General features: G+C 49.3%; 1 protein-coding gene across 2 annotated transcripts in view; it reads left to right on the forward strand.

The window, feature by feature from the left end:
- Window positions 1-4313: 4313 nt before the first annotated feature.
- Window positions 4314-21287, forward strand: part of PSMD1 (proteasome 26S subunit, non-ATPase 1) — a 145612-nt gene continuing 128638 nt past the window's right edge. Inside the window, exons 1-3 of one of the 2 annotated variants that reach the window (XM_084640172.1) lie at window positions 4314-5052; window positions 12213-12326; window positions 15132-15215. In XM_084640172.1, the coding sequence (XP_084496298.1) occupies window positions 4440-5052; window positions 12213-12326; window positions 15132-15215 (811 nt within the window). In that variant the 5' untranslated portion in view covers window positions 4314-4439. The remainder of the gene's footprint in view (window positions 5053-12212; window positions 12327-15131; window positions 15216-21287) is intronic. The other variant, XM_084640173.1, reaches the window with a different exon arrangement.

Here is a 21287-nt window from a genome sequence, read left to right on the forward strand (position 1 = left end):
GCTGTAGCTCACGAAAGCTCATGCTCAAACAAATTGGTTAGTCTCTAAGGTGCCACAAGTACTCCTTTTCTTTTTGCGAATACAGACTAACAAGGCTGTTACTCTGAAACCTGTATAGCTTTAGTACAGGGCCCATTCTTTTCAGAAGTGGGTTACCTTGCTGTCAATGAAGTAGGTCAACATATGGTCTTATGACAGCAGAATGTGATCCCTAGTTAAGATTCTCCCCTCTTTATCAGTGTTTGTCAATTATTAAGTTACTTTCACGAGTCACTTGCCTATGACTCACCTGGGCTAAGCCAGCTCTTTCTGGTCTAACTCAAGGGGCAAGCCCCTGTGGAAGAAAGTATGCTTGGAGCAGGGTTGTGATGGTGCAAAGTACTCATGTGATGTTGCACCCCATAATGCTTTATAGAAATATGCTTATGAGTGTAAATATGACATAACTGGAATATGTTTTATGCTAGATATGCCATGTAACATATCTCTGCAAAGGTTATGTTTTTCTGCATGTATTCATCCTATTCGTATGCATGTATGATTTTTATATCTGAAGTTATGAGCATTGGCTCTATGCTTGTATTTAAAGTGTTTGCCGTAGAAAACACCTAAGGCAGATGTGGTCAGCATAGAGTGAAGGGGTTATTCAAGTAATTGGGAGTACTTGGTTAACAATGGACTTTGATAGGCACCAATTCACATCTGAGCTTTCCTAGGAACGTCCTGCAGAAAACTGAGTCAAGCATGGACCTGTGACTTGCCCAGGTGACTCCAAAACTCCATTTTGTAGCTGGATTCTACACAGGGGGAGAGAGGGGTTTCCACCCACAAGAGAGAAACTATATAAGCTCCTGGGAAAACCCTCCATTTTGTCTTCAGCTGGCTCAAGAGGTAGCCTCTCCACTCCCAAAGGATACGTGAAAGAAACTGGAACAAAGGACAGTAACTACAGGGGCATGAGTGATTGCTGGACCCAGACTAGAAGGAGACTAATCTGTAAAAGAAGCTTATTGGAACATCGCTGAGGATGAGATTTCATCTGTAATCACTGTCTTACTGTGTTAGGCTTAGACTTGCGTGTTTTATTTTATTTTTCTCGGTAATTTACTTGTTCTGTCTGTTATTACTTGGAACCACTTAAATCCTACTTTTTGCATTTAATAAAATCACTTTTTACTTATTAGTCCAGAGTATGTATTAATACCAGGGGGGAGAGGGGTAAACAGCTGTGCAACTCTCTCTATCAGTGTTATAGAGGGTGAACAATTTATGAGTTTACCCTGTATAAGCTTTATACAGGGTAAAATGGGTTTGTTTGGGATTTGGACTCCATTGGGAGTTGGGTATCTGAGTGCTGGAGACGGGAACACTTCTTAAGCTGTTTTCAGTTAAGTCTGCAGTTTGTGGGGGACATGGTTCAGACTTGGGTCTGTGTTTGTAGCAGGCAAGTGTGTCTGGCTAAAATCAGGCAAGGGACTGAAGTCCCAAGCTGGCAGGGAAAACAGGCTTAGAGGTAGTCTAGGCACATCAGGTGGTAGTTTCCAAGGGGGTTTCTGTGATCCAACCTGTCACAGCTCACAACCCTTGTTTTAGCAGGAGCCCTGCAGCCAGCATGCTTGCAAACTGAAATGGTGCTGGTCAGGGTGCACAAGCAGCCATAAATGTTACAGCCCTTCTGTAAATGTCATGGAACTCCGTTGGAGGAAGGAAGGGGTGATGTCATTGCCACACCCCAAACTGGTGATTCCTGTGACCTGAGAGCTTTCATGCCTAATATTTAAACCACTGATTCTTTCACATCTTGGGCAGGCCTTTGAGGTGGAACAGTACCTTATAAAGTTTGGGACTTTGCCAGCCTGATGTAAGGAATGTATGTATTTTTTTATTATTCTCAGAGTGCAAAGCACCATAAAGTCACATCACAGTGAACACAACCCAGGCGAGTCATTGGCCAGCGATCTTTCTCCATGTTTTGCTGTCTTCACACATCCCAGAGAAGGGTGACACCACATCCCATCCAGTTAGCCACATCATCAAACCACACTCGCTGTGGGCTTCCCTGGCACCAGTCATTGGTAGGGAAAGAATGTAACCTAGTCCCCTAACTGAATGGTTCTCAACCTGTTCCCTAGCATGACCTCCGTGTCTATACTGGGACATCCTCCGCCCCGCCTTCCCATTTAGCAACAGGGAATGGCAGGGTGGTTGGGACCTTCATCCCCAGCTTGAGCACCCCTGCCCTGACTCTTCCTCTTAGCTTGTCTGTGTCTGGCTGGACTATCACTGTGGAGTGAAAGTAAATGCTCCACCCTCCCATTATTTCCTGTCCCTTTAATGTTAAAGAGGACTGCACATAGCCACTGGTGGCTAAATAGATTCCAATTTCTTTGCAAATCAGATGTGGCTCATTAAACATACGGTGCTGGGTGTCACAGTAACGCCCATCAACTGGAAGCCCTGTAAATGATTAGCATTGCACCTTCTGCCGGGGGCTCTCTTAGGACTGTGAGTGGCCCTGTTTATCAAGGAAAAGCAGCATGAGAATCCCATCTGCCTTGATGCTGATCCATGCAGCTTCCCAGCCCAGCTGACACACATTTGTCCATTTTGCAAACTTCAGGGTATGTTCTCCCCTGGCTGTGTGTCACCTGATGTCCGTTCATGTGATTAGGACTTCTTTGTATGCTTAGTGATCAGAGTGAGCTCGCCTCTGCAACCATCACGGCCAAGTTCCACTACAGTTATTTCACCACTCACAACTGGGGCTTTATATTTGGTAACACAAAACCTTCGCTTAGATGTGGTACTCCCCCCCCCCGCACCCCGCATGCTTGGTGTGTGCACCTGGGTTAGTACTGAATATTTGCTAATGCTGCCGACCCTGTGAGTAAGAGTTTGCATTCTACAGGAGGGGGATTAATGTGTTGTGTGTTTATGGCACTGTTGGAAGTGGCTTGTGAGGAGGCTGCATAGTCTGTCAGTGTTTGTGGACCGAAGCTGTGTGGGTAGCTGTGTGGGTTGTACGGTACAGTTAGAAGGTCTCCTGTAACTTGGCAAGTCATTGCTTTTAAGGCTTTTGGCTAGGAGGATGTCCCACTCACCTAACCTTAATTCCTTTCAAACAAAGGTTGTGGTATGAACTATATATGTGTACTATATATTATAGTACCAACTGGATGAACTAATGCACTTCGCCTTTCTTCTGTCAGGTATGTTCCTCTTTGCCCTCCAGTCCCATCACACCCACACGCAGGAGTCTTTCTCCTGCACCTTGTCAGGTTGTATCAGTCGCACTCCACCTTCAAATCCCTCAAAACTCCCCTTTGCTGTGAGGCCAGGAGGCCTACAAAAAGCTTTGACAGCAGTTAGGCTGCTGGTGTGTTGTGACCACCGCCTCTCTCCTTCTGTTGCCCCATTTGCCTGAATCCATCCTTTATACTTGATTGCAAGCTCCTTGGGGCAGGGACTATCTTTGCCTTCTGAGTTGGTACAGCGCCTAGCACAATGGGGTCCTGGTCCGTGACTGAAGCTTCTAGCAGCTTTACTATAATAATACTAACAAACCCTGGGGGTCGCTCAGTTAGTTATCAGGGCAGGATTCACAGCAGGAAGAGGGTTGATGTACTGTGTGCAGTTGGTTGTGCTGTTCATTTCTCATTCTCTCTTCCCCCTCCCAGTGTCTGAGGGGCTCAGGATTCCGGGGCAAGAGGACTTTTCTCTATTGTCAGCTGGCTTCTGATTCCCAAAGCAGAATTTTCCTTCCACTCTTTTTCACACTGTGCGCAACTAACCTATGGACCTTCTCGCCAGGGGATGCTGTGATTGCCAAAAGTACAACTGGGTTAAAAAAAAAATGAGATAAATTCATTGAGGAGTGGACGGTTAGCCAAGAGGGTGACCGACCATGCTCAGGGTGACCCTCCTAAACCTCTGCCGGGAGGAGAACAGGGGGGAGCGCAGGATTCTGATAACTACCCAGTTATCGGAACTGCACACTCCCCCTGAAGCTCTGGTACTGGCCATTACTGGAGACAGCAGAGGGGCCTAGATGGACTATAACTCTGACCCCTCTGCGGCACCTCTTAGTCTCTGGATTTTCCTTCGATCCCGGTGTGGCTGTTGCTGCAATTGGAAGACTACAACCAGGGCAGGCCTGACCCCCGGCAGCACGCCTTGGTTCCAGCTGACCCTAGAAGCCTGGGGCGGGCGGATCTTTGGCCCACACAAGCGGGTGGGTCAGGAGCGTTCTGGGCCCCTGGTTCCCCGCCCCTGCACCCCACGTGGAGTTAGGAGCAGGAGCCGAGGGGGAAGAAGCCCGGTCGCAGCCTGAAGCGGCGAGGGGGCGGCCTGTGCCGGGATCCCGGGGCGGGGCAGGGAAGGCGCTGAGCCCTGGCCCCGGGGCGGCGCTGCAGAGGGAGACGGGGAGCGCCCGGAGGGCCATGGCGGGGGAGTCCCCGGGCCGCGGGGAGCAGGCGCTGCAGGAGCTCCAGGCCCTGGTGGAGCTGGTCGGGGGAAAGCCCGAGGTGCTGCTGGTCGGGGAGGTGCTGGAAGCGGGGGAGACCCGGGCGCTGCTGGGGGCTTTTGCCCGGGAGCTCTTCGGGGAGCAGCCCGGGCCCGCGGCGGGCAGCGGGGGGCAGCCCCGGGGGAAGCCGGCTCCCCACGTCCGGGTGTGCCTCGGCCCCGGCGGCGCGGCCGGCCGGGAGATCCGCTCCCCGCTCATCTTCCTGCTGTGCCGGGCCGGCTCCCTGCAGCCGCCGCGGGCCCGGGCCCGGCTGCGGGAGATCGCGCGGGACCTGCGGAGCCGGCTGCCCCGGGGCCCGCCGGCCGCCCTGGTGGGGGTGATCGTGCAGCCCGGCCCCGGCCAGGAGGCGGCGGCGGCGCAGCGGCTGCTGGAGGCGCTGCTCTGCGAGGTCTTCCAGGGAGGGCGGCGCGGGGCCGGGCTGCGGGACACGGTGCAAGCGGCCGCCTGCAGCCCCGGCCGCCCGGGCGGGACGCTGGAGGTCCGCAGAGCCGCCTGCCGAGCCCTGCGAGCGGCCCTGCAGCACCGAGCAGGTACGGGGCGCGGGGGCCGGGGCATGGGGGGAGCGGGGAGAGAGCAGGCCGGGGGCGTCGGGTTCTTTCTTGCCTCGGGTTGCCGTGTGCACCCCCTGGCGAGCTGAGCTGCTGTGTCAGCACCGGCTGGCATCCAGGAGCGCTGGCCCTGCTGGTCGCCACCAGCTCTCCGCCCAGAGTCTCTTACAAATGACACAGTGGGGCAGGCAGCTGTGGCTGGAAGGCGCTGGGTCTCGCTGGACACACAGCCGCACTTGGGTGGGGGGTAGTGGAATCAAAAGGCCCTGGGATTTGCAAGGGGAAGGTGGCTCCCTGAGTTGGGATGGGCAAGCGCTCCAGAGCCAACCCCCCCGCCTTCCTTCAGTGAGCGCCCCGGGAATGGCCATGATCCCACACCAGTAGCACGGATTTCCTTGCTGGGGCATTGGTTCAGAACAAACCTTGCCACCTGCTTAGTTAGTCCCAGGTGCCCCTGTGGGTTTCCCAGCCCAGGACTGACCCATCCTGACGGCTCAGTTCATTAGGTCTGATGGGATCACGGCACAAGACGGGATGGCAGGTATACATGTATTATAATAATTCATAGCTGTAAGGAACACCACTGGTTACAGCTGATTGGTGCCATGGTCTTGAACCCATTTCTGTCTCAGCAGCACTATCTTGGGGCTTGGCACAAGTTGTACTGGGTTTATTATACCGGTATAATTAAAGAGGTACAAGTGTGGATGCAGGTATAGGTATACTGCTGTGTTATACCAGCAGGGTGCTTTTATTGTAGATGCTGCCTTTGGTGGGACACAACTGAGAGTATCAATTCAGGACAAATTGTTTAGAGCAGGGCAGTTACAGCCCAAAGCTGGGTGTCCTTTATTATTAAGGCACGTCAAACCCACCAAACAGAGAGGACTTTGGTTTTTACCCCACTGGCTAATCATAAGCCTCACAAGCAATTCCCTTAGACACTCCAGTTTCCCAGTCTTGCCACCAGCACCACTCCTTATGGGGATGACTCAGTATGAAAACTGATACCCCAATAAAAGAAAAAAAGTTCTCCTGATGCCAAACGACCAAGCCCCAGACCCAGATCAAATGAAAACTTAGATCTTACCCAAAATATACGCTGATAGCCAATTCTTATTAACTAAACTAAAATTTATTAAAAAAGAAAAGAGAGAGAGTTGGTTGAAAGATCAATATACATATAGACTTGAGTTCAATTTCTTGAGGTCCAGATGCATAGCAGAGATGGTGAGTTTTAATTGCCTGAAGTTCTTTTAGAAATAGTCCATAGGTTATAGTCCAATGTCCATATTCAGGGTGACTCCAGTCAGTGACTGGGGATCTCAATTCTTATGGCTTAGGGTTTCCCCTTCTTGAAACCCAAAGCAGATCCGAGATGAAGAAGGATCATGTCCCAAGGTTTTTATATATTTCCAGCAACCTCTTGGCCTGAGAAAACAACAGGCTTAACTTTGTCTCCCAAACATCATGGCAATTAGCATAGGGTAATTTATCCATTAAACAGTTCAGATACAGGTTACCCCAACCTTCAAAGAGACATATAGACAATAACACTATTTCACTCAAGTGTTTTCCTAAATGTTAATATTCCTTTTTTGATCTTTGAATCAAAGCCATAGCAATAGACAAGACTTGTTTGCTTACCTCACAAGCCCTGAGCAAACACCTACCCTTCTATCTCTAACAATGCAGGCTTGCATTTCAAAGCTCTGTTTATTTACATCTCTTCCTAACAAGTCTTTAAAGTTCGGGCCATGGGTTATGTCAGTCTGTGAGTTAATTAGCTCTCTCTGGCCCTGTGTCTTACATAGCGTAAGTGTGCTTTTCCTGGTACAGTGTATTCCAGCTGCTCGCACTCTGGTTCTCCTGGAGCAGAACAAGCAGCTTGCTCAGAATCATGGTGTTGCCAGTATAACTGCATCTCCTCTCCGGGCTTTTTGCCTGCACAGCTGCATCAGTCACAGACGATGTCTTATCACACCCTTGACCAATGTAGCTATGCTGGCCGAAGTCTGTAGTGTACGTGTAGCCACATTTACATTAGTATAAAGATACCGGTATAGTTTATTCCTGTGAGGGGAATAAGCTTTACACCTATAACTACGTCCCCATTAGGGGCGATACTGGTATAAACACTTTGCTAGATTATCATACCCCTAACTGGTGTAGGTATACCAGTACCTCATCTGCATATTTATGTGCAAACAAGTGGCAGTTCAACCCTGCCTCCGCACCCCTGCAGCTCACTTCCCTTTTTGAAAGTACTTGCCTCAGTCTGTCCTGTTTTCTCTCTTTCCCCCCTCACTTTCACGGCTTTCTCCACATGCTTGGATCCCATCCAAAGACTCCTCCCTGTTCCTCTTGCCCTAAGGGGTCCCTCCAGCCATAGGTGCTGGAACTAGGGGTGTTGTTGCACCCCCCAGCTTGAAGTGGTTTCCATCATATCCAGCGTTTACAGTTTGGTTCAATGGCTCTCAGCACCCCCGCTATACTAACTGTTCCAGCATCTCTGCCTGCAGCTGTCCTCAAATGCATTTTCCTCAGACCCTCTCTAGATCCATAGGCCCTCAGCCAGGATTCATAGGCTCCCCAGAGGCGGCAGTCCCTGTAGTCCCCTCTCAGAGGACGCCCCTCTTCACCCTCCCCTTGCCCTTAGTGCTTTTATTTTTCCCTTTGGCCTAGTTGGCTCCTTCCCATGGTGAAACCTGTAGGGGCGGGACAGAAAAGCTCCCTTGCTGAGTTTCCAGACAAGGCCTTTCATCTTCCCTGGGTCAGGAGCCAGCTGCATGGCTGGTGCCATGGGGCAGGGGAGACTTTGCAGGGTTTGGGGTTGGGTTGTGTCTCCTCCCCACTTCCGTGCATACCGGAGGAGACACTGACTCAGTGACATCCCTGTTCCTGGGTGTTTCTTTCCCATGCCTCAGATCCCTGCTCCGTGATGTTATTTCTTGGCTTCTCCTCATGTTCCTGTTGTTTGCCCTCCTGGTCCTGGCTCCAGTTTCTTTTCTTCTGCTGGTGGAGCCACCAGGCCCTCCCCCCCCCCCACCCCCGCTGGCTCTGTCATTAGCTGCAGACAGCTCAGACCCAGCTCGCTGACATGGGACCTCTGCCCCCGCAAGCCTTGGGACAACTGGCCTGTCTGCTCCCCTTCTGCGCTCCACTGAACCATACTGGGCTGATGTCGTGGGTCTTCTGTCAAAAGGGGCCTGACCCTCATCCCTATGTTCCCCTTTGCCTGGGTCAGGCCACATAACTGGTCTCACACAGTTGCAGATGAAACCTCTGTTAGGTTTGTACCCAGACTGGGACGTTGGATCCCACAGGCCAGGAACCTGGGGTGTAATAGAGATCCAGCAGTGAGATTTGGCGCCGGGTCTGAAATTCGCGACTTGGGCCTGTCTGTGTCCAGATGAGAGGTTTCAGAGTAGCGGCCGTGTTAGTCTGTATTCGCAAAAAGAAAAGGAGTCCTTCTGGCACCTTAGAGACTAACCAATTTATTTGAGCATAAGCTTTCGTGAGCTACAGCTCACTTCATCACTTATGCTCAAACAAATTGGTTAGTCTCTAAGGTGCCACAAGTACTCCATTTCTATCCAGATGGAATCAGAAGCAATCAGATTACTCTTCCCTTTCCCTGAACTTCAGGTCTGAATGAATCCAGCCACGATCTTCGTGGTTTAGGTGCTATCTCTCTAATGAGCTGACCTGGAACCCTGAATCTGCACTTTGGGGAAGCTTGGATCTGATCCCGGCCTAGTCCCGTCACCCCTTTCAAGCCTGTACTGCCCTCTTCTGGTGCTCCGAGGCTAGTGGCGGTTGCAACCTTTGTGCCTGTGACTTTGTACTGAGGCCGGAACACACAGCTTTTCCATCTCTCACTTCCATGTGCCCGACACTGCTGTCCTTCGCCCATCTCTGTCCCATCAAGGGAATACTGCTGGGGTCTCGGCATTTGCTTCACACCCTCTTCTTTAAGTCACTCTTCCAAGTGCCCCAGAACCCTCTGGATCCTTTTGGTTCCAACATCCCACTAGAACAGCAGCAGAGATGGAAAAACATATCCCTCTGTGCATTACCATGTGCCTTAGCAGCTTTGCTTTGATGCTAGGGAAACTGGTGCTTGTGGATTCTCACAAATATTGATAGACCCCCCTCCTGCTCTTAATTCTGGCGGTGGTGGGAATAACCTGGCAGGTAGCAAAGAAGAGAGCAGCATCTCTAGGAGCCTTCAGTGGGTGCTTCAGAAGGCCTGTTTGCATAGGGTCCCATACACTCATGTTTCAGGTGTCAGGAGGATGCTTGTCACTGTAGCTGGCCTGGGGGGATGGTAGTTTTAAACTGGTGCATGTGATAACAACCCATACCCATGCTAGAAGCCCTAGTGAGCTTACTCATGTGCATGAGGAGAATTCACAGAAGTCAGGACTTCAGGGGTTGGCCCTAATTGCTTTCACCACCAATGCACTGGGGAATAGTATTTTTAAACTTGTGCGAGGGATGAACAGCAGTGATTTGAGCCTGTTGCAGTGTTATGAGGGCATGCCATGTCTATCTGGGAAAGTTACACTGTTATAAATAAGGTGTGACTTTAAACTGCTGGAGTTATCCTGGTATAACGCCCAGTATGGGCGGGAGGATGCTTATTCTGGACTAAGTGTGTTTTGTTCTTGGTTTGGTTCATGTCACTGGGGAAGGGGTGTAAGCTACGCTGAAAAAAGCCACTCTTATACAAGAGTTTCAGAGTAGCAGCCGTGTTAGTCTCTATTCGCAAAAAGAACAGGAGGACGTGTGGCACCTTAGAGACTAACCCGTTTATTTGAGCGTGAGCTTTCGTGAGCTCCAGTTCACTTCACCGGATGCATCTAGTACTAGTAAGGTGCCACAAGTCCTCCTTTTCTTATGCAAGAGTGTAACTATACTGGTATTACTAGTACAACTTTTCTGTGTCGACAAGCCTTTGCCTTTCCCCTTGCATCTCAGTTTTGCTCTGCAGCTCTCTGCTATTCAAGCCATGCCACCACCCAGCTCCTCCCAGTGCTGCCCTGAACTTCAGCACCTCTTTGCTATTCTGGTCCCACACCTCTCTTGAACTTAGGGTCTGTAGTGCCGATGTAACTTATGTCAGCACGGCCCCCTAGTGTAGATGCAGTATATGCTGATGGAAGGAGTTTTCTCGATCACTCGATAATTGCCCTGTTCTGTTCATTCCCTCTGAAGCATCTGGCATTGGCCACTGTTGGATGACAAGATACTGGGATATGTGGACTATTGGTCAGACCCAGTATGGCTGTTCTTATGTTCCTGCTGATGTAGGAACACCCCCTTATCCCCCAAAAAATTAGCTATGCTGACAGAAGCACTCTGCACTGGTGGTTTTGTTGGCATAGCTGTGTTGGTCACACCCCTGACCAATGCAGCAACATTGGTAACCGTTCCAAGTGCGGACCCAGCCGGATGTGGATGGAGACAATGGATATCCACTTACACTTATGGCCTTAACTAGATCGGGCACCCAAGCGCTAAGAGGGGAAATGCTAGTGTGCTAACCTATTTTCCCTGAGCATGACATTCATCCATGTTCACTAGGGACTAAAAGAGGGGAACAGTCATGTAAAAATTATTTTATTGGGGGATTTGTTTTGTTCGTCAAGAGGAAATATCGATCACTTTGTGCAGCTTAATGTTGCGTAAGATTGATTGCCTTAGTCAGGAGAGTCACTGCTAAAGCCGCTGATAACTTACGTTTCTAGGAGATAAGGTTTGATTGGTGGATGAGATATTGCATATCCTAGGATTTGGGGATACTCGATAGTTGCAATAAGCTGCTTGTCACGTGAGGCCGTGTGAGAGTAAAACTACCCTTGTCTAATATCCTAGTATTTTACAAAAGCAACGAGGAGTCCTTGTGGCACCTTAGAGACTAACAAATTTATTTGGGCATAAGATTTGTGGGCTATAACCCACTTCATCAGATGCATGGAGTGGAAAATACAGTAGGCAGGTATAAATATACAGCACACGAAAAGATGGGAGTTGCCTTACCAGGTGGGGGGTCAGTGCTAACGAGGCCAATTGAGTGAGGGTGGATGTGGCCCATTTCCAGCAGTTGACAAGAAGGGGCTCTGATACCCAGAAGACACCTACTATGGGACAGACCCAACAAAGAAAGTAACAGAATGGCACTAGCCATCACCTACAGCTCCCAACTAAAACCTCTCCAGTGCATCATCAAGGAGCTACAACCTATCCTGAAGGACGATCCCTCACTCTCACAGACCTTGGGAGACAGGCCAGTCCTCGCTTACAGACAACCCCCCAACAGTCTTGACTCCTGTGAATTAGCCCACGAAAGCTTATGCTCAAATAAATTTGTTAGTCTCTAAGGTCCCACAAGGACTCCTCGTTGTTTTTGCTGCTACAGACTAATGCAGCTACCCCTAGTATTTTACAGTAAAGGCTCAAGACCTAATAGTAACTCACCTTCCTCTGCAATGTTCTTTTCCTTATGCAGATTCTACGGCATTGTTAAGTACAATACAAATCTCTCTATTTCCAGCAGGACTCCCTGGGAGAGGAGAACTAGTCAATCAATAGGGAGCAATAATATAAGTGTCTGGGGCCGAGGCCCAGATGCAGGATGTGAGGTTTTTGCCTGCCTTGTCTCTTCATTTTTGTTTTAGTTCTCAAAGCTGCTGTGTGTGTTCACGAGCAAATCCATGCCAGCTTCCTTGCTGTGCCTCCTGAGGCTGCCGACAGTCCTCTCATTGAAGCAAACACAAAACCCATCCAAACCCAACTGTTAGTGAAAATCATTAAGGAAATTCTTGGCAGCAAGAAAGTGTGGACAAATAGTTAGTCCTTATTCTGAATGTGTCCAGACTAGGTAAGAATTTTCACCGGGGAGAAATGGATTTCTGGGTACCGTTTAATGATTTCACATGGTGAATTCTATATAGAGGCCCAAATTTCCAACACACCAAGGTTGAGTAGCATGGGGGTACCACTGTCTGCCAGCAGGGAACAGCCATACTGTACGTGACCCAGAATAAGCCAGGTCCCCCTATTGTCAGCATGGCGTTGAGAAAGCCCTGTCTCTTGCTGATAACATTCTGAACTCCCCGTGCTCTTTTATTTCCAAGGTGGGGAGGAGAGAGAGAAGCGGAGATTCCCCTCCCTCCTGCAGTGCATCCCCTGGGGCAGGAGGAGCCAGAGAAGAGGCCATTCGGCTAAAGCTGCCAACAACCTTCATGAGGGTATGTTCAGCGCCCTGGAGGTGCTTGTGTTCTCCACACGTCCCGCAGTGGGCTCCTAGCAGGACAGATGTATCTTATGATGTGTGGCAACCGTGTTTTTTTTCCCCGGCAGCATTCCCAGATCTTTCCAGTGTAAGGAATGGTCGATCGGGAGAAGATTTGGAACCTGAATCTCCCCTATGATGATGCCGAGTGCTCCCACTAAGCCACAAGGTCTGGCCTATGGTCCTTTTCTAGTGAAACCCCAGCAGGCTCAGATTCCCAAGCCTAATGTTGGCTGGCTTCCTTAGGGAGAACATCGTCTCCGTATATACCGGCTGATGCATCAGTACTAAATGCCCCTGGAATCTATCTTCTGGCTCTGGTGGCAGCACGTATCACACCATAGGCTCAGCCACCCCCACAACATCCAAATGCTGAGAGACCATCCCGGAGGCACGCTGGCTGGGATGTTTCTCTTAGTGTTGTCTTGCCCTGGTATTTTATGAGCACAGCGCTGGGTCCCTCTATCTACCTGTGCTCACTGCAGTGGTTGCAGTGGCCTGCACGCAGTGTTGGTTGTAATGTGGCAGTGGATTTGCCGGAACATGTCTGAACTACGAATCGCTAACTGGGCCGCAGCAATTAGCGTCTTCAAAGTGCTGTCTGGCAGCTACCTGCACCGCGCCAAGGCAGGCAGCCCCTGCTATATGTGCATCTGTACCCTCCCGGTCTTCTAAACTCACATCCCCCCTGTTCTGACCACCCGCTTTCTTCAGTCTCTCACCGTCTCACCACCATGAATGTTCCAGTTCTCTCTCGCCCTGCTGGGTCCGACTCATTACCTCTCCCATCCCTTGTCTTTATTGCAGTAGCAGAGGACCCTGGGTTGGTAGGTGCTTTGCCAGGATCTTTTAGGTGTTTTATCTGGTCCAACAAAAACGTAGTGGCCCAGTTCTCTCTTTATTTACACATGCAGTGTCACCGAAGTCAGTGGACTTCTATGGGTGTCACTGAAACTTTGGGTTTGGCTACACTTGCAAGTTAGAGCGCATTAAAGCAGCCCCAGGCGCCCTAACTCATGACCCGTCCACACTGGCAAGGCAGGTAGAGTGCCTGGACTCTGCAGACTGGAGCGCTCCTGGTAATCCACCTCCACAAGAAGCACAACGCTTGCTGCGCCTTGGGTGAAACGCCCCAACTTCAGTGTGAACAAGGTGTTGCATTACTGCGCTTTGATCAGCCTCCGGAAACGTCCCATAATCCCCCTAAGCCAAGTGGCCACTCTTGTCATTGTTTTGGAATTGGCTGTAGGAATGCGGATATGTCCTTTCAAAGCTCCGTTTCTGACAGCCGGCATGCTTATCTGCCCTGGGACAAAGCAAGCCATTAATGTGGAATGCTGCTGTTGAGAGTGTGTGAGAGAGAGGTGGAGGGGAGGGGTGTCTGCTGCTGTCTGAGCTTAGCATGTCAGCATGTTGTCTTGTCTCTCCCCCCACATACACACAACACACTCCCTGTCATACTCCACCCAACCCACCCCTTTGAAAAGCATGTTGCAGCCACTTGCATGCTGGGATAGCTACCACAATGCACTGCTCTTTGTGGCATTGCAAGACCTGCTAATGCGGCCATGCCAGTGTGCTTGAATCTGACAGTGTGAACACACCGCAGCGCTTTCCCTACTGCGCTTTCCGAGGGCTGGTTTCACTCCCAGCACTCTACATCTGCAAGTGTAGCCATGTCCTTGGTCTACACTTAAGTTTTGCTGGCAAAGTGATGTCATTTAAGAGAGTGAAAAAATTCACACCTCTAACTGACATAACTGTGCTGGCAAAAGCCCCAGTGAAGATGCAGTTACACTGCCAAAGGGGTCCTTTCGCTGGTATAGATTATTTATTTCGTTCATCGAACTGGTGTAAGCTATACCGGCCAAAGAACTCTTTTGCTGGTATAAGCTGCATCTCCACTAGGAAGGTTTGCTGGTATAACTATGCCACTGTCTAGTGTAGACAAGGCCGGACACAGAACTTATCCCTGTTTCTAAATAATGACTTTGAGCCCTACTCCAGATCACTCTTGAGATCCTTTGGAAATGCAGGTTCAAATCCTCTTCCCACAATTCTTGCATTTCCCATCAACGATCCCCTTTCTGCAGGAGCACCGTTGGCCAGAGGCTACAGACTGCTTCAGGAGGAGTCCTGAATAATACCTTTATTCATAGTCAATGTATCTTTTTGCTAATTTCCAAACTGATCCATGACCGATGGTGAGGAGGACACCCCACTTGGAGAACCCTCTTGTTATAATAATTGGTTAGGTGACAATGGTGCAACGGGGGGCTTCAGATTAAATGGGCAAAGCACTGAAATGCCCAGTTTGTAAAAGTTAATATTTGGTACAGAAAGGGCATTTTCTTCATTGAAAATTGTGGTGGCAAGAAAATCCAGTCCAATAAACCTTCAAGCCCCGATCCTGCAATCGGTTTCAGGCAGACGGATGAAAGTTGATGAGGCATCACATGGGAATGGGGGTTGTCTGTGTGGATCAGATTCCAGGAGTGGGACCCAGAGCTCCTTACCCACAAGCGGGTGAAGTGAGTCACCTTCTGGTGTTAGTTTAAAATCCTGTACGCTGCCAGAATGCCCAAAATTGGAGCCGATTATGACAAGTCTCCAATTTATGGTTAATTTATTGCTTAAACCTTGATCCTTAATTAAAAATATGAGTCACGATTTGCATAAAATGAGAGTGCTGAAAACTGGGACTCCTGTGTGCATCTTCCTCAGTGACCTTGGTGTGTCTCCCTTTCCCTGCTCCTTGTAGGTGGCCTGCAGGACCCCGAGGAGGGAGTGGCTCTGACAGGCATGTCGCTTAACGGAAACTGTGAAGAAGCAGGCAGAGGCACAGGTGCTTAGAGCTCCTGGATCGTGTCAAGGAACCACTCTTGCTGATGTCCTCTTATAGCATGAGAACGCTGGGATGAGTTCACCCAGCTGATCTCCTGGAAAGGGGACATGGAAGCCATCACGCAGTTCTTGGGAAAAGCTGCTACCTTCTGTGTCCGAACCAGATACCCTTCCTGCTCCCACCCCGCCACTGCTGCAGCAAAACTCAGAGGAGGGTCATGTTCTACTATTCGGTAGAGTTAATTTGTGGATGCTAAAATGGACTGTGAGCCTTTAAGAAATCCCGTTGGATGCATTTCACTGGGGGGGGTGACAGTGCAGGAATCCCAGGTATAAAATGTGCTCAGCTGCTAAAAGAGAGAGTCACTCATTTGAACAACAAAATTCCCCTCCAAGAGGCCTTCAGGGTTTCTTTGCTGATGGAGCTAATCTTCTGCCTTGTCCTCATGCTTAATTGCTGTTCTAAAGCTCCAGATAATGGCCTCAATAGAACTTCCATTTTCTGTTTGCCTCCCTGTTAGGAAACAACAGGCAAGTGGGGTGGGGGAAGCGATAGAGCTGCAGGGAGGTCACGGTGGGATAGCTCATCTCCATGTACAGGCCTTGGGACATACTGGCGAGTTGAAGAGGATTGAATGCAATAATCTAATGTGAAGAAAGGCTACTGTCATGCCGTACAACTCCCGTGCACAATGCAGAAGTCACTGATGATCACGTCGATAGGAGAATGGTCTGAGAGAGCAGTTCATTCCATACGGCTAATCCTGGTGCTAAGTGAGTGATTTACAGGTTGCTCTGGGGGCAGAGCAACGGACAGTGCTTATAGCGTTTCCACGTTCTGATGGGGGTGACAGATGTCCAGCCACCCCACCCCCCAATTCCTTAACAGTGGGTTCCCAACAACCACATGGCTTTCAGGCCCCGAAGACCACCCCTTACATTCATCTCTCTTAAAGATGTGACTTAATATGTTGTTTTTAGGAAATACAATCTATATATTTAATAGTTTTCAAAGGTATTTTTTTAACCTGTCTGGCAACGAGTTGTTTTAATTAGGCTTTTATTTACATGGAATATTAATGGGACCCTGGGTATGTCCGGCTACAACATAAAGTACGATTGAGTTTGTCTTGGTTTTCCTTGCTCTCTGTTACAAGTTTTCATCTGGATCAGGCTGTTGGCAGGACTGTGTCTCCTCAATTATGTCCCATCTCACTGTCCTCCAGGCTTGCTGGGAGGCTCTTTTATTTGGGTCAGTCCATCTACAATCGTTTTGTCTTCCTTTGTTCTTTGGTTGGCAGAGAAGCAGCTAATAAGTGAGCACTATGTAATCCTAGCCAATCCATCTCCTGATCTGCTAAAAATTGATCTTGTTCCTCCTGAGAGAAATGTGCCGTAGGCAATCATTTTCTATTGTGTAGAGTAGGAGGTGGGCAGTCAGGGTTCTTTACCCAGCTCTGACCATGGACAAATAACTTAATTTCTCTGTGCTTCAATTTCCTCAACTGTAAAATGGGGATTTTGATATTTACCTACCTCACGCAGGAGCTGCAAGGCCTCCTTTGTCTCTGACAAGTGCTGTGAGATCCTTGGAGGTGCCAGAGAAGGGCAAAGGGCAATGGGAGAACAAGAGCGTACTATAGTCTACATATTCATGGATTTCCCTTCTGGGGTCTCCCAATGGTGCTGCAGTGATGTTTCTGCTGTATGAAAGCAGCTCGCTGCATCTGTGGTGATTTAGTGGCTGCTGAGCAGTGGAAAAGAGCATTAGGTGTCAGGGCGGGGCGGAGTGGGAGTGACAGAGTAGCTGGGTAAATGGGGAAACGTTTTCTCTGATCCTCGAGTGGTGTTTGGTGGAATTTTATGTTGTAATTCAGGTTACTTCAGAACTTTGCTGCTGGGAGTCTTTGTGGCTCATGACTTAGGCCTTGTGTGTGTTGGTTGAGTATACCTAAGGTGAGAATTTAATCCCAGTATAACTCTCTCTGTGGACACTCTTATTCTGGTATGAGAGTGCCTTTTATTTAAATTTAGCTTATATCACTTGGGAAGGGGTTTAAGCTAAACTGAAAAAAGCCATTCTTATTTTAGTATGTGTGTCCACGCCTGGAGTTATACCTGTGTAAAACTTTCCTGTGTAGACAAGGCTTTAGACAGAACCTAGAAGGTAGATAATACAGTAGAACCTCAGAGTTACGAACTGACTGGTCAACCGCACACCACATTTGGAACTGGAATTACACAATCAGGCAGCAGCAGAGACATAAAAACCCAAATACAGTACAGTACTGTGTTAAAAGTAAATTACTAAAAAAATAAGGGGAAGTTTAAAAAAAAGATTTGATGAGGTAAAGAAACTTTTTCTGTGCTAGTTTCATTTAAATTAAGATGGTTAAAAGCAGCATTTTTCTTCTGTGTAGTAAAGTTTCAAAGCTGTATTAAATCAATATGCAGTTGTAAACTTTTGAAAGCACCATAAAGTTTTGTTCAGAGTTACGGATATTTCAGAGTTACGAACAACCTCCATTCCCAAGGTTGTAAAGTCACAGCATGAGTCTATATATATGAGTCTATATAGAGAGGACCAACACCACCCTGCTTCCAGATCATGGGGTATTCTGTACATTAAATTTGCTTTGAGGGAACATGGTTACAAGCAAATTGAAAATACAAATATAATAATGTGATTTAGTCAAGTCATTTCTTGTGGGTGGCTGCGTACGTGATGCTGGATTTCAGCACTGAGTGGGAAACAGTTGATCAGTTCCTTGAAGTGAATCTTGGCTAATGCGCTATTTTCTAGCAGAGCTCCTCTGGGGAGCTGTGCAGGGAGATAGAGGGCCTGTCTACGCTACAATATAAAGTCGACTTACGTTAAGTTGACGTCTAGCCACTGCAGTAATTAAAGCAGTGGTTCACATCCACACTTGCTCCTTCTGTCAGTGGGGCGCGTCCTCACCAGGAGTGCTTCCGCCGACTGAAGTGGGGCATTGTGAGACACTGACAGCTGGAGCCTGGTAGCCCTGGGGTTCACAGCTGTGCCCACTCCCCCTTGCCGCCGCTGACAGCCAGAGCTGTCAGCCGTGCATGGGCTCACAGTCCAAAGGCAATGTAAGTAACAGTGTCTACACGGACACTGCGTCACCCTAACTACATCAACATATGCGCCACACCTCTCGTAGTTATGTCGGTGTAGACGGCCACTTACTTCGACAGAAGTAGCATTCTAGTGTGCACACTGACATAATTAGGTCGATGTAAGCTGCCTTAGGTTGACCATAACTGTAATGTAAACCAGGCCTGAGTCTTAGGTATTTATGTCTCTCTTTGTTTGTCTCTAAATTAAGAGCAGGTCACTTATTCAAACTCTTCATACTAATTTAAATGTTTACTCCCATAACAGTGCTGACAGTGTTATGCAAATCTTTGTAATCTGTTAAGGCCTGATGAATTAACCATTTAAAATATCCCCGTAGAGACCAACACAATGTATATGGACTTGGGGCCAAATTCTGCTCCAGATTTACACGTGTAGTGACTTTGATTCCATTGACTTCAATATTCTAGATTTATATGGAAGTAAACGGGCGCAGAGCTGGCCCCATGTATCTTCCACTGGACATTAGTCTTCAAGAAGGAAAGTGACTTGGATGTTTGTTTTTAAACAGGTTAATTGGCCTTTTATAGGTGAAGCAGATATTTTATGTATTATTTAATTGGGGGACTAATTTTGGGACATTGTTACCTTAGATACTTGATCTGAGAAATAAATAAACAGATTTAAATCCTATATTGTAGATTGCTTCTGAAGTTTTATTGATGTCTACCAGAATGTTCTCCCCAATACCACGGATATGTGGCTTACTTTGACTTTCAATTGATTTGATTTAAGCTAAGCTGGGGGAGATGGAAGTCAATATATAACCCTTTGAGCACTGAAGGGAATAGTGAAACCTGTCTTTGGTGGCAATCCACAGCGCACAGGTGGGCTTTAACTAGTGACCGAACAATTGGTACCTGGGGATGCTCACTGAGGAGAGGGACCACTGTACTGCCTTTTCAGACATGACCATTATAATTCCAATGCCAGGGTTTGATTGTGTAGGATGCTGAGCACCTTCAACTATATTGACTTAGTGGGTTCTGAGACACTCCGCATGTAACACTTTTCCTACTAGGTCAGAATCTGCAGAAATTGACGGTGCTAGAGAAGGGTCAGAACTTTTTGTTCCAGAACAAACTTTGTAAAACTTCAATTTTCTGTTTAGCCCGACTTTTTCCTCTCCTCGGAGTTTCCCGACCTGAATGTCAGATCTATCCAAACTGGAACCAAAGCATGAGTTTACAAGCCTAAATGCTGTGCTGATAACCAGGGCACTACATGAAAAAACAGAGGGGGCATTTGGACCTTGCACTGTTGTGTTAGCAAACTGTGCCAGGCTGAGGTGGAGAGGGATTTGATAATGTTTTGTTAGAGGCAGATAGCTGGACTGGATGCTTTTTTGGGCAGGTTTCCCTTTTTTTCAACTCGTGAACTTAGATGAGATGGGAGAAAACCCACCATGAGGGCTCTTCCTTGCTGTATCGCCTGGCCTTGCCCTGTGATTCCTGCAGGTGTGTGGTAAAAAAAACCCACCTTCCTCCCCACCCCCAACTTCTGGTAGAAGCTGGGAGCACCTCTCACTGGGTAGGCTCTTCAGGGTGGCACCCATCTTTTTGTTGTGTCTGTACAGCACCTAGCCCAATGCAGCCTGGGCCATGACTGGACAGTTCTACTGCTAGGAGAGCTTATAGCAGCAAAGCTTGTTTCAGTGAAGAGCTGGGGGTAAACAAGCCCTTAGGAAGTTCCCCGATGGTCAGCCTAAGCTTTCCCATTCTTAACATCACATGCTCGCTCAGTGTTCCTTTTCTCCTCCATGTTTCATGGCTCCTGGTTGGGTGCCAAGTTTCTACCCACACAAAACTGAACACCTTTGCCCTGCCCCTAGCCCCACCCCACCTGAGGTCCCACCCCCATGTATCCCCCCCCCTCTGTCGCTTGCTCTCCCCACCCTCGCTCACTCACTCGTTTTTTATCAGGTTGGCTCAGGGGGTTGGGGTGCGAGACAGAGTGAGGGCTCCAGCTGTGGGTGCGGGCTCCAGGGTGGAGCCAGAAATGAGGCATTTGGGGTGAGGGAGGGGGATCCGGGCTGAGGCAGTGGGTTGGGATGTGAGAGAGGGTGAGGGCTCCAGTTGGGGGTGCAGGCTCTGCGGTGGGGCCAGGGATGAGGGGTTTGGGGTGCAGAAGGGGGCTCTAGGCTGGGGGGTGGAGCCGAGTGGTTCAGAGTATGGGAGTGGGCTGCAGACTGAGGCAGGGAGTTGGGTTCTGGGGGCGGGTATGGGCTCTGGGCTGGGGGTGCAGGTTCAGGGGCCAGAAATGTGGGGTTCAGGGTGTGGGAGGGGGCTCTGGGTTGGGGTGCAGGGGTGGTGAGGGCTCTGGCTGGGGGTGTGGGCTCTGGTGTGAGGCCAAGGATGAGGGATTTGGGGTGCAGGAGGGGGCTCTGGGCTAGGGCTGAGGGGTTTGGAGAGCAGGAGAGGGATCAGGTCTGGGGCAGGGGGTGAGGGCCTGGGAGGGAGTCAGGGGTGCAGGCTCTGGGCAGCGCTTACCTCAAGCAGCTCCCGGAAGCAGTGGCATGTCCTCCCTCCGGCTCCTACACGGAGGTGCTGCCAGGTGTCTCTGCGCACTGCCCTGTCCACAGGTGCCGCCCCTGCAGCTCCTATTGGCCACAGTTCCTGGCAAATGGGAGTTGCAGAGCTGGGGCTTGGGGTGGGGGCAATGTGCGGAGCCCCCTGACTGACCCTACACATAGAGCCGGAGAGGGGACATGCTGCTGCTTCCGACCGGAGCCGCCAGGGTCCCTTTTTGACTGGTCATTCCCATTAAGAACTGAACACTTGGCAACCCTAGCTCCTGGTCTACAGTGACACCCATGGGCTGGGTGCCAGGGACGTGCAGAGGTGACAGGACTTGGAGGAATTGTGCCTCTAGCATGTTGTGCGCAGCAAGGGCATCATTTCAGATTTTTTTGGGCGA

Source organism: Lepidochelys olivacea (assembly GCF_965140295.1).
Source record: "Lepidochelys olivacea isolate rLepOli2 genome assembly, chromosome: 9".
NCBI classification, from domain to species: Eukaryota; Metazoa; Chordata; order Testudines; family Cheloniidae; genus Lepidochelys; species Lepidochelys olivacea.